Below are 20,252 nucleotides of genomic sequence, written 5' to 3'. Positions count from 1 at the left end.
CCTCCTCTTCTCCCTCATCTGTCTCACCTAAAGAGTTTGTAACTACGCAGTGCAGCACTCCGATTATGTGAATTGTCCCACCATGTTTCTGTAATGGCAACTGCATCAGTTTTCCTGGTGAGACAAGACTTCCAGTTCCTCTTGTTTGTTACCTATACTGTGTGCATTGGTGTACATGCACTTCAGCTGGGCTGCTGATTTCTCAACTAACTCTAGTTTATGTCCCTCTCCTCTCCAGAGAGACTGGTTTCACCACCCACCCCCTTCAAACCTAGTTTAAAGCCCTCCCAATGAGCCCTGCCAACTCTAGTGCTGGAGCCCTCTTGCCCTTTCTAGTTAGATTCACCCCCATCTAGGTCCAGCAGGTCAGGTGCAGTAAAAGTTCTGCTCACAGAGAACCTCCACCTCAGTAAGTAGGAAAAGGAGGCCAAGGAGTAACGTTTTGGCTGCAGCTGTAGCTAAGGAGATTGTAAAGCACAATCATCAGCCTTGACTCCAAGCTGATGATTACATAAACCCACGCTTCTGTCATGCTGACAATACACACAAAAGAAGAAGAGCAGATCCAGTATACTGAGTTTCATGTGGCCTGAGCAAAACCTTGTTCTGCACCACCTGCACACAGGCTGTGCAGGTTTGGTTATCTAACCACATAAAGGATGCTCCAGTATTCAGAGCCTGGCTTATCTTCCCAGTGGCAGATTCAGCTATTTCTGTGGTGCTACTCAGCAAGATGCCCCCAGGCCAGCACTGCTGTGCCATGGAGCCCTCTAGGGATGCTGGGGCAAGGAAGGGAGAGCTCCAACACAACTCTCCTTGGTATTGCTGATGCCGATGCCTGCAGAACACTGCTGTTCCACAATGGCTAACAGATAGCAGGAGCAAGTCTTAGCACTTGCTGAGTTAGGAGTTAATGCCATTTCTCCCACCAATTTTGGATGCATACAATCATAGAATGCTTTGCATTGGAAGGGACCTTTAAAGGTCATGTAGTCCAAACTCCCTCCGGTGATTGGGACATCTTCAAATAGATCAGGTTGCTCACAGCCCTGTCCAACCTGACCTGGAATGTTACCAGAGACATCTACCACCTCTCTGGGCAACCCGTACCAGTGATTCACCACCCTTGTAAAAAATGTCTTCATTATACCTAGTCTAAATCTCCACTTTGGTAGTTTAAAACCACCACCCCTTGTCCTGTTGCAGCAGGCCCATCTTTCTTATAGCCTCCCTTTTAAGTACTGAAAGGCTGCAATAAGGTCTTGTCAGAGCCTTCTTTTCTTCAGGCTGAACAACCCCAACTCTCTCAGCCTTCCTCACAGGAGAGGTGTTCCAGATCTCTGGTAATTTTTGTCACCTCTTCTGGACTTGCTTCAACAGGTCCATCTCTTTCCTCTGCTGAGGGCCCTAGACCTGCACACAGCACTTCAGGTGAGGTTTCACCAGAGTGGAGTAGAGGGGCAGAGTACCCTCCCTGTACTTGCTGGCACACTGTTTTTGATGCAGCACATGATACAGTTGGCCTTCTGGGCTGCAAGTGCACATTGCTGTCTCACACCCAGCTTCAGTTTTCATCCACACAGCTTTCATCCACCAGTACTCCCAAGTCCTGTTCTGCAGGGCTGCTCTCAATCAGTAACATTCCCCACCTGTATTGATACTGGGGCTTGACCCAACCCAGGTGTAGGACCTTGCACTTGGCCTTATTGAACGTCATGATGTTCACAGAGGCCTACTTCTGGAGCTTGTCCAGGTCCCTCTGGATAGCATCCCTTCCCTTAGGTGTGTCAACTGCACCACTCAGCTTGGTGTCCCCTGTAAACCTGCTGAGGGTTCACTTGATCCCACTGTCTGTGTCACTGGTTGTTTTCAGCCTGTGTGCTATGCTGTGCTCTGCATGCAGACTTGGCTCTTGCTGCACGAGTGCTGATGATTCTTTTGGAGAAAAAAGTACTTAAAAAAGGAGAAACGAATTGCAAAAATCCCACGAGGCTGCTGCTTGACAGTAAGTTTCCTGTGTGTGCAGGAAACTGAATTCAGGACAGAGCCAGATGAGATGATGCACAAGCTGTGTGAGTGGTAACACTGCAGGTCTGTCCTTGGGCAGGAGAATTTTGTGGGACATGAAAATAAAGCTGAGGCGTTATGTGCTGTTAGCCAGGAAGGGTGATCGCACTTGCGCAGGTAGCGTGACTCGAGATGCAGAGACAGGGACAGAAGTTGTAGATGAGTTTGATAATGATCTTACAGAGCATGTCCTATGGAAAGGACCCGCTGGGCAGTAGGAACACCTCGATGCACGGCCGAGCCAACCCCTCGCCAACCCGCGGGCGCCATCCACCGCCGCCTCCTCCCCAGCGCTCGCAGAGCATTCTGGGTGCACGGCCTACTGCGGGTCCTTCCCGGTTGTGGCTGTCCGCTGACAGCCTGATCTGCCTCGTGGTGGCGATTATTTCCCACGCGAGCCTCGCACCCCCTTCCCTTCGCCTCGGAGGAGACAGCGGGGCGGCGCTATTGCTTTCCCTGCCTCCTCGGTAGCGCCATCCCCTGGGGGCAGGGATAGGAGTCCGGAGCGATGCCTGCGCGCAAGGGGGTGGGGCCCTGCGGCCGGCGGCACGTCACGGCGCCGGCCGGCGGCAGAGGGGAGCAGCGGTGACAGCGGCTGAGGCAGTGGCCGGCTCCGCCGCCGCCATGGGCAGTGAGTACGGACAGTGTCGTTCCGCGGGCGGGGGCCACCCGGGAAGCCGGCCCGGGCCGTGGGGTCGCTACCTCTGTCAGGGGAGGATGTAGCTGGTCGCCGGCCCGGCGGCTGAGGTGGCGGCGGGGCTGATGTGCCGCCCCAGGCGGGCCGTAGGGACGGCGGCAGCGGGGCACCCGCCTCCCGGGCAGAGGGTGAGACGAGTCGCCGCTTGGCACTTCTTTGTGCTGGGCTATTTTTTTCTCCTCTGGCCTTAGTTTTTTAACATGGGAGACGCGCCGCCTTCTGTGGAGCAAGGCGTACCTTCTGGTGTGCTGTCTGAGGGACTGGAGTTACTAAGGGAGAAAGATGTCTCACGGCTTGGAGTTAACAAGGGAGAAAGATGTCCCAGCAAAGTGTAAAAGTAAACGTAGCATTTCGACCAAAATGTTACTTAACTTGGCGCGCAGTGCTTTTTCCTTTGAGGAGATAGTGATAATTGTGTTCTATGGCCATCCAAATGTCCCGGGGCTGGGAGTAACATGCGAGCCTTGCAGGACATACTCTGCACCAAACATATATGCTTTGATTTTTATTATTATTATTATTTTAAATTTTCTTGTTCCAGAAAAAGAGCTCAAACTATTGAGCCTTTATGTCTTTTTTATAGAAAAAAAATCTGTACCTTGAGTGTGATGGAGCACTGGACCAGGCTGCTCAGAGATGCTGTGGAGTCTCCCTCCCTGGAGAGATTCCCAACCCTCATGGATATGATCCTGTGCAGCCTGTTCTAGGTGAACCAGTTTTAGCAGGGGTGTTGGACTAGATAACCTCCAGAGGTCTCTTCCAATCCCCATCATTCTTCGATTCTGTGAAGAGAATTGTCTCCAAAGTTGTGATTAGGACTGTAGTGATTTAAATTAGGGTCTCTAAACATATTTAGAGATTGAATTATTTTCTCAGCTAAATGCTTCTGTAAAACACAAGATACTAATCTCTGTGTGGACGCTTTTGGATGTCAATGTCTGTGTTTAACTAGCACAGACTGATACTAGGTCATTTATTTTTAGATGGAATACAATTTAGTTCATTTCTGGTGAAATACACAGTGCTGCTTCTCATTTAAAATGGTTCCAGCTGTGGAAAAAAAGAATGGGCCAAATCTGATTAGAACAAGAATTCTCTTTCTCATTGTTTCTTTGTTTTCAACTGTTTTAAGGAGAGGGCATTAGTTTTCAGACATTTCACTCATAAACTGTGACTTACATTTCATTTTTTCTCCTTGAAGTTGTGTGAAGCTTTAGAAATTAAGGAAGGTTCATTAATGTGTTTTTTCTCTCTTTTGCATGTGTTTGTTTTTCTGGAGCAGTTAAATTTTTAGAAGTTATTAAGCCATTCTGTGCAGTGTTACCTGAAATCCAGAAACCAGAAAGAAAGGTGAGTGCCACATTGTGTTACTCTACTTGCTCACAGATGTTCAAGTCTGTGCTCCAATATATAGACAGTGTGCTCTAAAGTAGGATGTATTCTTTGGATGATGGGGAATCCATGTTATGGTGGAAGATTGCCATACTGATGAATTTTTAACAGCCTCTGATGAGGTGATCCACTTGGTAATTGCTTCTTTTAGTAGTTTGTTTAGTTGCAGTTCCAAGTGACCGAATCTACTTTGATATACCTGAGAAAAGTTTTCAAGCTTTTTTTCCCCTCTCCTTTTCTTTGTTTTTCCTTTTTTTTTTCCTTTTTTTTTTCTTCCCTTTGGATACCACTGTTGTCTTTTTGGATACTAGTGTTGGCTTTCAGTACTGGTCACAGCTCTGGGCTTTGAACTGGCTTATATGTTACTTTGAAAGGACTTGTGTTGTAATTCAGGAAGAGAAATTTAGTTCTTGCTTTCCCACAAAATACTTTCCACTCCCACAGCCATCATTCACTTTGAAGTAGGAAAATGATCTGTAATATAGTTCAGGTAATTGCTCCCTGTTCACCTAACGGATGTGACACTTTTCTTTGTTATGAAATCAATGAACTGAGTTAATTTACAGCTGATGTCTCCATTTTGCTAGCCCTAGAATTTTCTCCAGTTTCTCAGTGCATTTTCCCATTTAAAATTGGTTAATTTCTGCAGATAGAAAGAGCTCCTTTGTCAAAAAAAGAACAAACCACTGGTTTTCACTCCCAGAACTCAAGGTATCACATAGCACTTAGATGACAGAGATTTTAGTTAGAGTAAGAAATTTGCTTAGTGTTTCTTGTCTTGACTGACATGAAAATTCCTGAAGACCAAAATGCTGACTTTTGTATTCTTAAAAGGGAATGTGTAGCTGGGAACATGACACCATATGAGAGAATCCTCTCTACTTGATGATGGATTCCTTAAGGTTGGAACTGAATGCAGAGAGGTTTGTGCCAGTACCCATAGCTGAGCCTGGTGAATTGAGTGGAGAAGATACAATAAAAACTGCTGATTATTCCCATCTGAAATTGATTATTGAAAAGATTGAGACTAATCCTGGCGTTTTGCTCCCTCTATTTTTCCTTCTTGCTTTCCAGCATCTTTCCCTCTTGAGACAGGTTTCCAAACAAATTATTTAGATCAGACAAAAGCATCTTCAGAGCAGGAACCTGCAGAGCCATGCCTTGTGCTAAGATTTGGATGAACCATATGTAAGTGGAAGGTACCCAATTGTGGTTTTTTTCTGCAGCAGTGAACCTTAGTGCAGTCTTCTGCTGCTGATTTATGTTCTCTGATTAGCTGGCTACATCCATCCTGCTTTGTCTAATGAAGTGGGATGAGATGAAGAAGCTGGGACAAATCTACAGATACTGTTTCTGTAAAGCTCATTGATAGTTGTGATTTTTCTCTCTTTTTTTTTTTTTTAGTATGTGTGGTTGGTTGTTTTTTGCCTCCTCTCTCTATTTGCCAGAGAGGAAGAGCGGCTTGATCTGTGTCCTCCATCAGCAGATGAAGGATGCCCAGAGAGGTGCCGAGATTCCTGTCCTCTTTATTTGGGTCACTTTGTCTTTATTACTATCTAGGTCACTGTCTAGGCAATGGCTGCTAGTTGCCAGCATTGTACAAATGTGAAGTGAAAATAAAATTGAGAAGATCTTTCCTAGACTGAAGAGCCCTTTGACCATTTAAAGTTACATTCCTTACCCCTATTTTATCAAGTGACCTAGATCATTCTATATCACTGTAATTCTTTGTTATTTATTGTTGTCTTGCAAGCTGTCACTGGCAGACATTATTAGTAATGGGTTTAGTGGGTTGGTTAAGGCCAGGATATGAAATGAAGATAACAAAATAGAAAAGAACAAATAATCTATTTTCTCTCTCGATTAGGTGAAGATGAAGTTTGGGTTCTCATTGAATCACTTTGCCATTATTGTTGATGAGGAAAAGGAGCTTTTTCTGTCACTGGGGAATGTTGCTGTTGTGTTTTGGCCAATTTGATAACAGAAGCAATTGCTGCTTTTGTAGTTAGTAGTATCAATTCACATTTCCTTCGTGTTCACAGATTTTCCTGTGTAGAACACACTGTTCAGAACACTGAGATGATGCTGAAGTCCCTTCATTTTCACAAGTTTTAAGAAAAATGTCAAAGGAATAAAATGTCCAAGTGAATCTCATCAAATGATGAAATGTACTGTCCCTGTGCTTGTTACCATTTGTGGCTGGAATGTTTTGGTACCAATCTGTATTTTGCCATTCCTGGCATAGGAATTTGGATGCCTTCTTTTGCCTTTTTGTCTTTTTGAGTCACAGAGACTGTTTTCCTTGTGAATAGCTGTGATTTGGGTGATGCAGAATTTCTCTGGTGCTGACATTCATGGCATTTACAGAGCAAGCCAGGGCAGTTGTAGAGCTTGAAGCCACGGTTAACTGTTGCACTGCAGAGAAATTTGGTTAAGCAGTTTTCTTTTAAAAAGTCTCTGCTGAAAATCTGATTTTTATAAATTCAAACAGCACCTAGTAAAGTGGGTCTGCACTTCACAAAGTCAAACAGAAGATACTGTTTGGATTTATTTGCTGCTGTCGCTATTTTTCTTCTTTAACTTTGTAGTGAAAATGTATTTAGCATCTGGCCTCTTTTAAAAGAGTGAGGTGATATCAGTAAATTCAATTACTGGGATTACTTTGCTTCTAAGTAAGTGCATACTTTCACATACAGTGATACAGACTGTTTCTGGGTTTTCTTTTGCTCGAGAAGCTGTACTGCTGCACTGCTTTGTGCTATCTCGTGTGTGTTCAGCACCTATAAAATCAGGCACTAATCCTTTTTCTTGTTGCCTCTCTACAGGCAAATTCAGTGGTTGCAGGCAAAAAGCTACTGTTTCCGCTCTATCTTACAGTTAGGTCACATCATATTTTAGTAGTTGCTGTACTCTTGTCTACAGTGAACACACTTGTTCTAATGTTTGTGGTCCTTGGAGGAGAGGTGACAACTTAACATAATGCTGCATCTTAGCTCTCTGTGGGCTCAAGTGCATTTCTTTCTCTCCATGCTTGGAGCAATCCTCTGGTTCAAACTTAAATCTTGTGATTCTTTTATTTTTGCACCTGGCAGTAGTTACAGTTGCATCCAGTGTTGTGAACCTCAGTGTTCTGACATTCTTCTCTAAAGAACGCACAATATGCATGGGTAGAAATATTTTGGAAGGAAAGGAGTCTTTAAAAGATGTTTTATGGTCTTTGTCAATAACACATAATGGTGAATTTAAGCTTCCTTTATTACCTTTTAAAAAATGTTATTCTGAATTGCTTTTATCAGTTCTCTTCACAGCAGTGAAGTCTCTTTTAAAACTTCATAGTGCTTTAGTTTAATAACTGCCATCCTTACAAAACAATGCTTCCAATCTTAGTGTTTGAGACTTCAACAGATCTTTTTGCATTAATGTTTCATATTTGTCCTGCTGTGTCCATGGTTTTAGCCATGCTGTTGCTTTTTGTAAATACACACTGTATTAGAACACTCTATGGAAAAGATACTCTACTGACTGAATGCTGACCATGCTGTCTGCCATATCCCATATAAGCTCTTTGCACGGAAGCCCATGACTCTCTCTCTCTCAAATCTGAAATCATATTAAAAATATTAATGAGAAATGATGCCTTCTGGTTTGGTATCTTTGTGTTTGATTCCGAATGATGCAGCGTTTAGTACTAATGTGATAACACAGTGGAAATTCTTTATACAATGAACACATGAATCTCTACAATCTGCTCTGTAGATCCAGTTCAGAGAGAAGGTGCTATGGACGGCCATCACGCTCTTCATTTTCTTAGTATGCTGCCAGGTAGGTCATTGATGTCATCTGTGTTTCAGATAATGTGTGTTCTGTCCATCTAAAATAGAATGCTCAAAGAGTGAGTAGTTCTTGTTTCATGTTGACCTACCAGTTTGGGATGTGTATTTTTACGGTTAAGTTCTCAAAGTTCAGCCAAAGAAACGTGATTCTCTGTAAAAGTCTTTATTGGTTGCATGTTTTCAGAAACTAGTGCTTTTTATGCAGTCTAAAATACATCATATATTTTCTTGCTATTATAGAATCATAGAATGTTTTGAGTTACAAGGGACCTTTAAAGGTGGTCTAGTCCAATTGCCCTGCAATGGGCAGGCACATCCACAACTAGATCCCATTCCTTAGAGCCCCACCCAACCTGACCTTGAATGTTTCCAGGTGTGAGGCATCTACCACCTCTCTGGGCACCCCAGTCCAGTGCACTTGGCCAAACACTGATGCTGGCTGTAGGGTTAACAGCCAAGCTAATTATTTATTTGGTAGTCTAAAACTGAACAGTATTATGCATTCTTTACCTTCTGTTCATAGATAAGTTTAAATTTTAGCAATAACAACCTTAAAAGTGAAAGCAAATGACTGTTTTGACCCGAGTTCTCTTGAGCAAGCTGGTGAGTTGTGAACTGCAGCAAAATGTTTTTTTCTGAGATGTTTAAGTTGACATTTAGAACTGGCAAAATGTTAGCTAAAACCCCTCCAAAACCCAGGGCTTTGTAAACATCTAGGTGGTCTTTATTACTTAGAATTGCAGGAGTTTTTGTACCCTATTACCTGGGTTGTAAACAGACCGGGTTGGGTGGTTTTTAATGAGTATGTAGATATTACAGAAGATGAGAATGCATGTGTTACTTCATATGTATATTTTTAGAGCTTCTAGACCTCCTAGGACATTTAAGATGAACCCTACAGTGTCAGAAGCAGGCTTTTTATGTTGTATTTATTAAATTACCTATTCCAGACTCTGGAGCAGTAATTTAATATCTTCCTTTAAAACTCTGAGGGACTGTTGAAAGGCTAAAGCCTGGCTCTTGTGTTTACCTGTTGGTTTTTGTTTTTTTTTCCTTTGCGGGGGGAGGAGGAGGCAGGAATGATGCCAGAACTAGAAGAACATCTGTGTTTTGTAGCTGCGGGATATATACATCGTTAAGGTTTTAAATCTATATATAAGATTATAGCAGTTGAGTAGGAAGTCAGTTGGTGCAGATTCAAGTTTTCAGAGATTAATCTCTAAAACTGCCTGCATTCTTTGTTTACTATTTTTGTGGTTAAGAAGAGTTTCAAAGAGCTCAAAATCTCTCAGTATTGGCATACAGAACACTGGAGGTTTTCTATAAATGTGGCTGACTTTGACAGTTCCATATGAGGTATTTTAAAACAAATTTCCAGCTGTAGAATTTGAAGAAGGCTGGGAAGGGACTTCTTAGGATATCAGGTAGTGATAGGACTAGGGGGAATGGAATGAAGCTGGCGGTGGGGAGATTCAGGCTGGATGTGAGGAGGAGGTTCTTCACCATGAGAGTGGTGAAGCCCTGGAATGGGTTGTCCAGGGAGGTGGTTGGGGTGCTGTCCCTGGAGGTGTTTAAGCCCAGGCTGGATGAGGCTCTGGCCAGGCTGATCTAGTGTGGGGTGTCCCTGGCCATGGCAGGGGGGTTGGAACTAGATGATCCTTGTGGTCCCTTCCAACCCTGACTGATACTATGATACTATGAATATTTAAACTTGCTGGAAGAAGACATTTACATTGTAGTTCATTCTGTATCTTTAGTTTGCACTGAAAACAAACTCTGTTTAGGACTGTTTAAAACCCGTAAACCCTGCTTTCCTCTGTCTTCTCAAAGATGTCTTGAGACAGGTTTTTTTTAATTTAAAAAACAAACAAACAAAAACCCCTAAAAATTGCTGAGATAACTTAGGTGAAATAATTAGATTATCATCTGATATTTTCCCAGTTCTGTTAATGATTCCTGATGGCTAACCTGTTTATTTTATAACTCTCTGTTCTTTTGAGGGGGATTGTAGTACTTCTGAACTACATGTTCAGCAATCTGGTTTATCTGAACTGCCTCCTCTTTCTAGGGCTTTCTGCTTCTTGCCAAAGAAGGGGCTTATTTTACTCAGTTTAGTCCTCTGAGTCATCCCCCAGTTGGAGAGTTGAAATAAAGTGGTGCCATTATCTCTGTTATTGTTATGCTCTGCTGTAGTTTAATAAAAAGTTGGAATAAATTATATTAAACAGTTGACTCATTGCGCGTTAAGCTGTTTGGATTAATGAAAGCTTTCTCTGTGTCTCTGCTGTGCATGGTGACAGATACCTTTGTTTGGAATCATGTCCTCGGATTCCGCAGATCCATTCTATTGGATGCGAGTCATTCTTGCGTCAAACAGAGGTTGGTAGATTATTTCCTTTTTCTCTGTTTTGCCCTGGTGTAAACAGACCAGGAGAAAAATGGTTGGCTGCTGAATTTCATGAAACCCAGATGTCATGTTGCAACAGTTTGTGAAGTTCTTAACACACATAATGGAAACCGACTGAGACTTGGGAGTAGTGAGGTGATTCTTCCGCTTTACACTGCTCTTGTGAGACCCCCACCCTAAATACTGTGTCCTGTTGTGATGTCCCCATTATAAGAAAGACCTAGAGCTGTTGGAGCAAGTCCAGAGGAGTGCCACAAAGATGATCCAAGGGCTGGAACACCTCTGCTGTGAGGATAGGCTGAGCTGGGGTTGTTCAGCCTGGAGCAGAGAAGACTCCAGGGGGTCCTTATAGCTTCCTTACTGATTTGATAGAGGCTGAATTAATGAGGTGGGAATTATAAAAATATTGTTATCTTTATTTTTTTTTCCTCAACCCCCACCCCCAAGTTAGGTATAAAACTTACTAAATGATATACAGGTTCTGTTTGGTTGCAAATTCCACCAGGATGCTTATGGGTAACTTTAGTACAATTCAGAGAATTCAGAAACTGGAAAAGGCTAAGCTACAAAATAGCTTTACCCCACTTATAATAAGAGGCAAGCCAGGAACCTTAGGGAAAGCCGATGAGAACACCAGGTTGTACTCACGAGGATGGAGCAGGAATTTGGCATCGGTCCCCAGTGTCTTGTTGGTGGCAGGCTCCAGGAACTGCAGGTTTTATAATCCAATTCGTGGATAGTCCAGCACGATCCAAAGGAAAAGGACCCGCCAGAATCAAAGTGTCCATAGACATGGCTGCTACAAGGGGAAACTCATGAGCAGCAGCACTGACAGTGCAAGAAAGCTGCAGGTTTCACGGCAGACAGGTCCACTCTGTGGCACGCAGGTGTGGGGAGAAGCCAGGTCAGAGTGGAGCAAGCAAGATGAAGGTGGGAGCCAGAGCAGGACAGGAGCAAGATGATGGTGAGAGCCAGAGCAGGACAGGAGCAAGATGATGGTGAGAGCCAGAGCAGGAGCGAGATGATGGCGAGAGCCCAGACTGCTTTCTGGTCACTCTAAGGCATTTCTAGACAATGTGTCCAAGGCCAATATATAATGGGTGTTAAGCACCCCACTTAATCATAATTCCCAAACACAGCAGACTTCCCCCATGGGGAAGGAACCTCTGCAGTGGCAGGAAGAATGGGCACGAATTACCCGTCCCCAGGCAATGTTGCACCTTGGAAGGAAATTTCATGTCTTTCCCCATTCAAACCTCTCCTGATGGAAATGGGGGGAGGAGGGTTTGGAGCACACAGTAACATTTACAAAACCTGAAGGGATCCTGTAGGAGGGCTGGAGAGAGACTTTTTGTAAGTGTGTCTAGCAATAGGACAAGGGGAATGGTTTGAAGCTGAGGGAGAATAGGTTTAGACTGGATCTTAAGAAGTTCTTCAGTATGAGGGTGGTGAGACTCTGAAACATGTTGCCCAGGGAGGCTGTGGATGCCTCCTCACTGGGGGTGTTGAAGGCCAGGCTGGATGAGGCCTTCAGCAGCTGAGTCTAGTTGAGAGGTGTTTCTGCCCATGGTGGGGAGGTTGGAGTAGATGATCTGTAAGGTCCCTTCCAACCTAAGCCATTCTATGACTACTTCATCCTAGGAATGGAGTTTCCTTTGATGTGGAGATGAGATTAATCTTGCCTTTTCTCTTTCTGATGAATATGTGGGGCAGAAGATCCTCTCACGAACAGCACTATTTGCAGTATCAGAATGTTGACAAGAAACGTGTGCAATGTATTTAATGCCTCATAATGAGATGATTAGGTTTATGGTTTAGCAAAGCCAGACTAACTTATTTTAGAATAGACATGTGAATCCTGGTCAAATATGTAAGAAGACTTAAACTAATGCTAGAAGACTGAAACTTAAGATGAGTGACATGGCATGCATGACACTAAATGAGGACAGTGACCTCATCTGTGTCTTGGAAAATTGGCTGGAAGTAGGAAAATCAGCCGATCCCTCAAATGTGAAGGTATGAATTATTTAGGAATGGAAAATTTTGTTACACCAGCAAAGGCAATAAATTAAGATAAGTTAGCTGTGAATAGGTTTTTTATGTTGCCTTTGAAAGGACAGCGATCCTCTTTGGTGAACAGGTAATAGTCTTTGTTTTGATCATGTCTGTGCTGGAACACATTTGAAGCATTATGAAAAATGTTTAAGGTCAGAAACCTTTCAACAGACTGTTGTCATTTAGCCTGTTGTTCTATGGAAACAGATTTAGTAACATAATATTGGGGGGGGGGTATGATTACTTTAATACTAATAGAAAGTACACAAAAGTCAGACCCAGCACGTGTAGCAGTTGTGAGCTGCACAATGCCAGCAGTGATTGCTGGATGCCAAATACTGCGAGCGTTACAGTCCCACAGAAAGAGTCATGGCTGCAGGAGAGTTGCCCTCAGGAGTAGAATGACAGGTGAGACCACCCAGGGACGATAGCCATCAGGATGAGAGACCATCCTCAGTAAAATTTCTAATTTATGGTATGGAGTACTTCTGTTGGCTAGCTTGGGTCAGCTGCCCTGGCTTTTTCTCCTACTGGCTTTAGCATTTGGTTAACTCCAAAAGTGCTAAAGTCCTTGGTCACTATGGAAACTCACATACCATGGCTGGCCACAAAAAAAAAAAGAAAAAGTGTGTCTTGTTAAGTTTGTTCTCACTCAACTGAGTCCTGCAGTCTTCTCAAAAATGCAGCTTTCCTGAGTAGAAAATTGATACTATCCCAGCAAAAGCAGGACATGGATCCAACATCTTCAGACAACAATCCTTTAGGAGAGAGATGCTTGAATGGCAATTGTGCTGATTTTTAGTTTTTTTTCCTGTTTAGGTACTTTGATGGAATTAGGTATCTCACCCATTGTGACATCTGGTTTGATCATGCAGCTGCTAGCTGGAGCGAAGATCATTGAAGTTGGAGATACTCCAAAAGACAGAGCCTTGTTCAATGGAGCTCAGAAATGTAAGCACTGTTCCAATTAAAATTAATGAACATAGTTTCATTTTGGGGAAAGCAGTGCACGTAGGTGATAGTAAATGTGAGATCTCTTTGGTAGGTGATTTCAGCAGAATTTTTAAAAGGATTTGCTTTCTCTCTTTGTTTTAGTATTTGGGATGATTATTACCATTGGGCAAGCCATTGTGTATGTTATGACTGGAATGTATGGAGATCCTGCTGAAATGGGTGCTGGAATTTGTCTTCTTATTATAATTCAGGTTTGTAATGAGCTATTTTGCGTGTAACTGAGGCCAGTAAGATACAGTATAGCTAGAAGGAAATATATTCCTATGTCTGGTTGCCTTTTATTTATTTTAATGCTGTAAAAGCATCATCCTGTGTAGCTTTCTGTGTCTATATGAAAAATTCTAAATATCCATAAAGGAGAAGAAAGTTGGGATAGTTAATAGCAGAAATGTTTCAGATAGGAGTGGCTGTTTGCTTTGAAATAGAGGAATTGATGGACTTCGAAAGCAGTAGTTGCTGTGCAGTACTGTGGAAGACTTCTCACTATAGCTGTGGAGCAGAGCAGTAAATACACAAACATAAACACTTGAAAAAAGCACTTGGCTGAGTAATGCTTACTTTCATCTGTGCTGACAAGTCACAAGAGATCATTGCCAGGTGAGCTGCACAGGTATTTATACATGAAAGGGAAAAAATACTGCATGAGTGATATTTAGATGAAAACCATAATGATCACTCACCATGATACTGAAAATATTGACGCAGGGGATTAATACATAATTTCCAGCTTGATTTATTCTTGCTTCTGCTCAGTTTTGTTTCTTTCCCCACAGCTGTTTGTTGCTGGTTTGATTGTGTTGCTTTTAGATGAGTTGCTACAGAAAGGTTATGGCTTGGGGTCTGGGATTTCCCTGTTCATTGCTACCAATATCTGTGAAACCATCGTCTGGAAGGCTTTCAGTCCCACCACCATCAACACTGGCAGAGGTATGTGTGTGATTGCAGTTAGTTACAAGACGTTCAGTGGAAGTGTACTATACATAAAATATCAGATGTTTATCAGATTAAAACTATAAAGGTTTTAATGTGTCATGATTAACTCCTGAAGTTGGTCGTCTACATGTGTTGTCTGACACATGAAGGTTAATAACCTACAAGTTTACTTATGCTGATCTGAATTGCAGTAGTTAAAATGGGACTTGGAGCCCATTGACTGAAGATTTTTTTGATTTCCAAACTAAAATAGTCTTGTTTTAGTATCATTTAGCCTACAGAAGTAGAGAAGATAAGAAATTCTCTATGTTCAAGGAGCAATTTGTGATCCAACTGCTGTTGATGGCTATAGTTGGTGTCTCTAGATGACTTTAAGCTAGTTTGATTCTTCAGAGGTTTCCATCTCTTCATTCCTTAAGCAGTCCTTGACAACTACAGAAGGGAGACAAAAAGAATATTCCTTTGTGTGTGTGCTTGGAGGGCTTTTTTGTTCTTGTTGTTTATTCTTGAACCAGGAATGATGCTTTGGTAGCCTATTCTACATTCTGTGAAATAAAGCAGCCTCTTGTACTGTGATAGAGTTGTTGTAATAGGATTTATGTCCCATTTAATCTGATGTGTCTTTTCTTTCCAAAAGGAAGATGCTATTTTTCAGATATTTTAAATTTACAGATTAAAATTTATTTTCCCTTCTTTGCCTCATGCAGGAACAGAGTTTGAGGGTGCTGTCATTGCATTATTTCATCTTCTGGCTACAAGAACTGACAAAGTGCGGGCTCTGCGGGAAGCGTTTTACCGACAGAATTTGCCCAATCTTATGAATCTGATTGCTACCGTGTTTGTATTTGCTGTAGTCATTTATTTCCAGGTAAAATGAAAAATTCCTCACAGTAGCTCTGCAGCTGCAAAAGTAGAAGTGCAGGGACTTTAGACACTGCAGTCCCTGGGGGGAAAAAATGCAGAAGTTGAATTAGAGTAACCAAAGTATCTTGGCTTTGAGTAAGAAACCCTTTTTGTTTCCACGCTGTTATTTCAGTAACATACCTCTGTGGCAGTCCAGCTGTTCCATTTTACAGCCAGCCCCTCAGACAGTGACGCCACATTCCATTAAATGCTATACACATCAGGAGAGTATATTTACTGAGAATGGGTTGTGGAACTCCAGTGCCATGCATAGTTGACTTAACACCTTAGGGCAGAGCTAAAGAACCTTGCTTCTTTGAGGTGTGCATGATACGGATTTGTTCTAGAAAAGAACTGTGTAATGAACGCAGAGCTTACTGGGTTTTCACTAATCTTCTAGACAGCTAATATTTCTTCTAAAATTTGTCCATTTACTAAAATGGACACTAAAGGAGACCCATATGGTTGGGGCTTTTTTTTTGTGGCTAAAATGTGTGTGTGTGTTGGTTTGTTTTTTTTTTTAAAGCTGTTGTGTAGTTAAGAGTGCTGTGAAAAAACTGACTTCCCTGATCTTCAAATCCACGTGGCTTTTCTTGGCTCTACTCAGATAAGAGCCTGCCTCAGAAAACAGAAGGCAGGGTGTGCTACACAACAGCTTGTTGTTAACTGGCAAGTTAAGTTAAAAGCCATTAAAGGCTTTTCTCAAACCCTATTTTATAGTGTGTTTTAAAGGAATCATTTCACAGATGAGAGCTAAGCTTGTGTAAAAGGAAAGTAATAGAACCACCATAACACTAATAAACCCTTAAAATTTGTAATCCAGACTGTAGCAAAAGCCTTTGGGTTTCTCTGTCTCCAGCCTCATACTCCTTGTTTTACCTAGCAAGAACTTTATGGTCAGGAATAGCTTTTAGCCATAGCAGGAATACCTTCTGTCCTGGAAATTAACCTGGTGTATCTGTGTTCTTTCCTATAGGGATTTCGTGTTGATTTACCTATCAAGTCTGCACGATACCGTGGACAGTACAGCAGCTATCCTATCAAGCTCTTCTATACCTCCAACATTCCCATCATTCTGCAGTCTGCCTTAGTTTCAAACCTCTATGTTATTTCCCAGATGCTGTCTGTTCGGTTTAGTGGTAATTTCTTGGTGAACTTACTAGGACAGTGGGCAGTAAGTATTTCACCACGTTCCTACCATCACAGAATCATTTGGATATATTGCTTTGTCATGAATTGCAGAATATATCAGGTTGGAAGGGACCTAGAAGATGATCCAGTCCAACCTTCAACCTAGCACTGATGGGTCAACACTAAACCATGTCCATAAGCACCAGGTCTTCACATCACTTGAATGCCCACAGGTGACTCCACTGCTGCCCATTCCAATTTCTGAGAGCTCTTGTAGTGAAGAAATATTTCCTAACATCCAGCCCAAACTGCCCCTGGTGCAGGTTGTAACAGCTTCCTCTAGTCTTGTTCCTTGTCTTCAAGGAGAAGAGGCTGGCCCCCTTCTCACTCCAGCCTCCTTTCAGGTAGTTGTAGAGAGCAAGGAGGTCTCCCCTAAGCCTTCTCTTCTCCAGACTAAACAACCCCAGCTCCCTCAGGCACTCCTTGTAGGCTTTGTGCTCCAGGCCTTTCACCAGCCTCCAAGCCCTTCTGTGGGCATGATCCAGCTCCGCAGTATCCTTCCTAAAGTGAGGGGCCCAGATCTGAACACGATACTCGAGGTGTGGCCTCGCAAGTGCTGAGTACAGGGGGATGATCAGCTCCCTGACCCTGCTGTCCACAGTGTTTCTAATACAAGCCAGGATGCCATTTGCCTTTAGTATTCTGCCAGCAGGAAACTGGAATGCTAAACTTGTTAACATTGGTGTGTAAAAGCTGTTTCAAATATTGAAGGAGAATTCTTCTGTAAATACAGGACAGGTGTGAGAGATCCGTGGCAAATAACTAATTTGCCTTTTTCTTCCTCTCTCGCAGGATGTCAGTGGTGGTGGTCCTGCTCGCTCTTACCCTGTTGGTGGCCTGTGCTACTACTTGTCCCCACCAGAATCCATGGGTGCAATATTTGAGGATCCCGTCCATGTAATAGTTTATATAATATTTATGTTGGGATCTTGTGCATTCTTCTCGAAGACTTGGATTGAGGTGTCTGGCTCATCAGCAAAGGATGTAGGTGTTCTGATAAACGTGCCTAAGTGTTTTCAAGCTGCCTCTAATTGAGCACTGACTAGCTGCTAACTGACCAGTGACTACACTGACTAAGCATCAGGTGACTATGAAACACCACAGCAGTTACATAAAATCATGTTATTTTGCAGGTTGCCAAGCAACTCAAAGAACAGCAAATGGTGATGAGAGGCCACAGGGATACTTCAATGGTGCATGAGCTTAACAGGTAAGGAAATTCTGTCTTCCGTTGGGGTGGTTAGGGATGCTGGGGAGGTGTTAGCTGGAAGAGGTGTTCGTGGAAAAATCTGAAACTTGTTTTGACTGCCAAATGTCAAGAGTCTTCCCCTTTCCTAGCTTGTTGCCTTTCCTAGCAATGCAGATGGTTATAGCGGTTGGCCAGAGATTAACTTGTAGTGTCTGTTGTTTAAGTGGCATAATGAAGGAACTTGGGTTGAATCTCCTCCATGTTTGTAAAAGGAAGATACCTTGATTTTTTTATAGGTGTTCAGTTTGCCGTTACTGAGCTAAGATGACACTATGAAAGCAGGATTTTATGCAGTGGGCAAAGCCTGCCGACCTATGTAGACAGGTAGTTTTATCCCTATGCCTTGTAATCAAAGCAGTTACTCTTGGTCCTGTGGAGGTTCCATAGCACACCTATACATAAAGTTGTTACACTGTGAATGGAAAAGCTTTGCCAGTCTTCAGGTATTCACACAGCTTACCTTTTGGTGAGTGTATTTTAGCTTCTGTTGTGTGCTGTACTCAGCACTGGTGAGGCCTTACCCTGAGTACTGTGTTTTGGGCCCTTCACTACAAGAAGGACATTGAGATCTTGGAACTGGTCCAGAGGAGGGCAGTGAAGCTGGTAAAAGCACCTGGAGAACAGGTCTTCTGAAGAGCAGCTGAGGGAAATTGGGTTGTTTAGTCTGGAGAAAAGGTGGCTGAGGGGAGACCTTCTCGCTCTCTACCTGAAAGGAGATTGTAGTGAGGTTGGTGTTGGTCTCTTCTCCCTACTGACAAGTGATAGGATGAGAGGAAATGGCTCAAGTTGTACCAGGGGAAGTTTAGATTGGACATTAGAAGAAACTTCTTCACTGAAAGGGTTATCAAACACTGGAATAGCTTCCCCAGGGAGGTGGTTGAATCCCCATCCCTGGATGTGCTTAAAAGCTGCAGAGATGTGGTGTTAAGGGCCATGATTTAGCACCAGCCTTGGTAGAGTTGGATAACAATTGTACTTGATGATCTTAAGTGTCTTTTCCAGCCAAAGCAATTCTACGATTCTGTAAATACAGAAGATGGTGATAGCTAATGGCAGAGCTGTGTGCGCAGCACTGAATTTCTTGCTCTATACTCTTGTTCTAGAAGTATAGCTATAGTTAGAACACTTGGATGAAAATTAATGCTTATGAATGTTTTTTTGTCTTTGGTACAGGTACATCCCTACAGCAGCTGCATTTGGTGGTCTGTGCATTGGTGCACTTTCAGTACTGGCTGACTTTCTAGGAGCCATTGGGTCGGGCACTGGCATTCTGCTGGCGGTCACTATTATTTATCAGTATTTTGAAATCTTTGTAAAAGAACAAGCTGAAGTTGGAGGAGTAGGTGCATTATTTTTCTAGGTGTCCAAATATTTCATGGTTTGTGTGAAAGGGAAGGTATTTTGACAATATGCATCATTTAGTCAAATAATGCTCTTCTTTTTACTTGGTTTTAAGTGCTATGTGTCCCATTACTGTAATGGGCATCGAGCAATGCCTGTGTGCAGCATTAGTACCAGCTGCCTTAAGAATCAAGTTTACATTATCTTGTTTAAGTATTATCTGGTGTTGCCTGTAATGCTGGAAACCAGTTCATCTACCTTACTGTTCAAACACTACAGTGAGGTGGTAAAATGTATCAGTTTGGTAACGGTTAAACATTTTTGCATGCAGCATTAAAATGTCAAATTTAATTCCCTGTCCTTAACAGGAAACAATAATTCAAAATCTGAGTTCAGATTCGCCACGTGCCAGTATTCCTGACAAAACGAATTTGTAGCCTCTATTTGATGTTAAGTTTTTACTTTAACTTGCATTTCCCCACTGTTGAACTCAGCACTCCTTACTCCTTTGTGGTGTCTCCACCCAGGCACCATTCTCTTAGCTCCAAGCAAATATTTTACCATAGACTGATACCCATCTCACTGGAGAGCCGGTTTTTGGATGGGTTTACTGCATCACAGGGCCCTGGGCCCCCTGTGGGACAGCATTGGAGCTGCTGTCACGCTAGGAAATCAGCCCAGTGGTTTTGTTTAAACATATACTTGTGAAAACTGTGCCACTGAAACTTCATGTCCACTTTGCTTTTGTGAGTCTAAAGAACAAGGCTTGGTTCCTGAAGCAGTGTTCATAGAGGGGGAAGGGGGTCATGAGGAGTTCCTGATGGAAATTTATTTATGCTGTCGCACTTTACAGCGGCAACGTAACAACTGTGATGTTAGACAATAAACTTATTTAATTAAGCTCGCTCTTGTCTCTTACCTGCCCCAGGTGGAATTCATGTGCAGTCTTTGAACATTGCTAACCTGCTTTCTTACTGAGGTGGGTCTGGAAGGCTCCCTCTGTCTCTCTCTTTGTTCTTTCTCTTGCTTGAATATAATTCTAATCAGTTTTTAGCAGCCTTAATTAAAAAACAGATCACAAGATTCCTCCCCTTAAAACTGCTGAGTTTTCCTACTTGGCTGTAATCAATTACTTTTTCCCTTTGATTTCACATTTTGATCTCTTCTGTC

The 20,252-nt window shown here is 42.7% G+C and overlaps 1 protein-coding gene across 1 annotated transcript; it reads left to right on the top strand.

Moving 5' to 3' along the window:
- The first annotated feature begins 2,606 nt into the window (after nt 1-2,606).
- SEC61A2 (SEC61 translocon subunit alpha 2) lies at nt 2,607-20,159 on the top strand. The gene is made up of 12 exons (XM_068168428.1): nt 2,607-2,698; nt 4,047-4,114; nt 7,913-7,978; nt 10,290-10,368; nt 13,271-13,402; nt 13,547-13,656; nt 14,239-14,392; nt 15,106-15,266; nt 16,278-16,475; nt 17,285-17,476; nt 17,626-17,702; nt 18,915-20,159. The coding sequence occupies exons 1-12, from the start codon at nt 2,692-2,694 to the stop codon at nt 19,099-19,101; spliced, it is 1,431 nt and encodes a 476-aa protein (XP_068024529.1). The 5' UTR covers nt 2,607-2,691; the 3' UTR covers nt 19,102-20,159.
- The last annotated feature ends 93 nt before the right edge of the window (nt 20,160-20,252 follow it).

The sequence above is a fragment of the Melanerpes formicivorus genome, unplaced genomic scaffold (assembly GCF_026170545.1).
Source record: "Melanerpes formicivorus ecotype bairdi unplaced genomic scaffold, bMelFor1.0.p_v2 SCAF_3, whole genome shotgun sequence".
In the NCBI taxonomy this organism is placed as follows: Eukaryota; Metazoa; Chordata; class Aves; order Piciformes; family Picidae; genus Melanerpes; species Melanerpes formicivorus.
Note: the sequence above shows the minus strand (reverse complement) of the source record. Positions and strands in the feature narration are given on the sequence as shown.

Excerpts from the sequence above, each read along its gene's own strand:
- SEC61A2 (XM_068168428.1), top strand. Across the intron at positions 14,393-15,105 it reads CACCATCAACACTGGCAGAG|GAACAGAGTTTGAGGGTGCT; the intron begins GTATGTGTGTGA and ends TGCCTCATGCAG. Across the intron at positions 17,477-17,625 it reads CTGGCTCATCAGCAAAGGAT|GTTGCCAAGCAACTCAAAGA; the intron begins GTAGGTGTTCTG and ends GTTATTTTGCAG.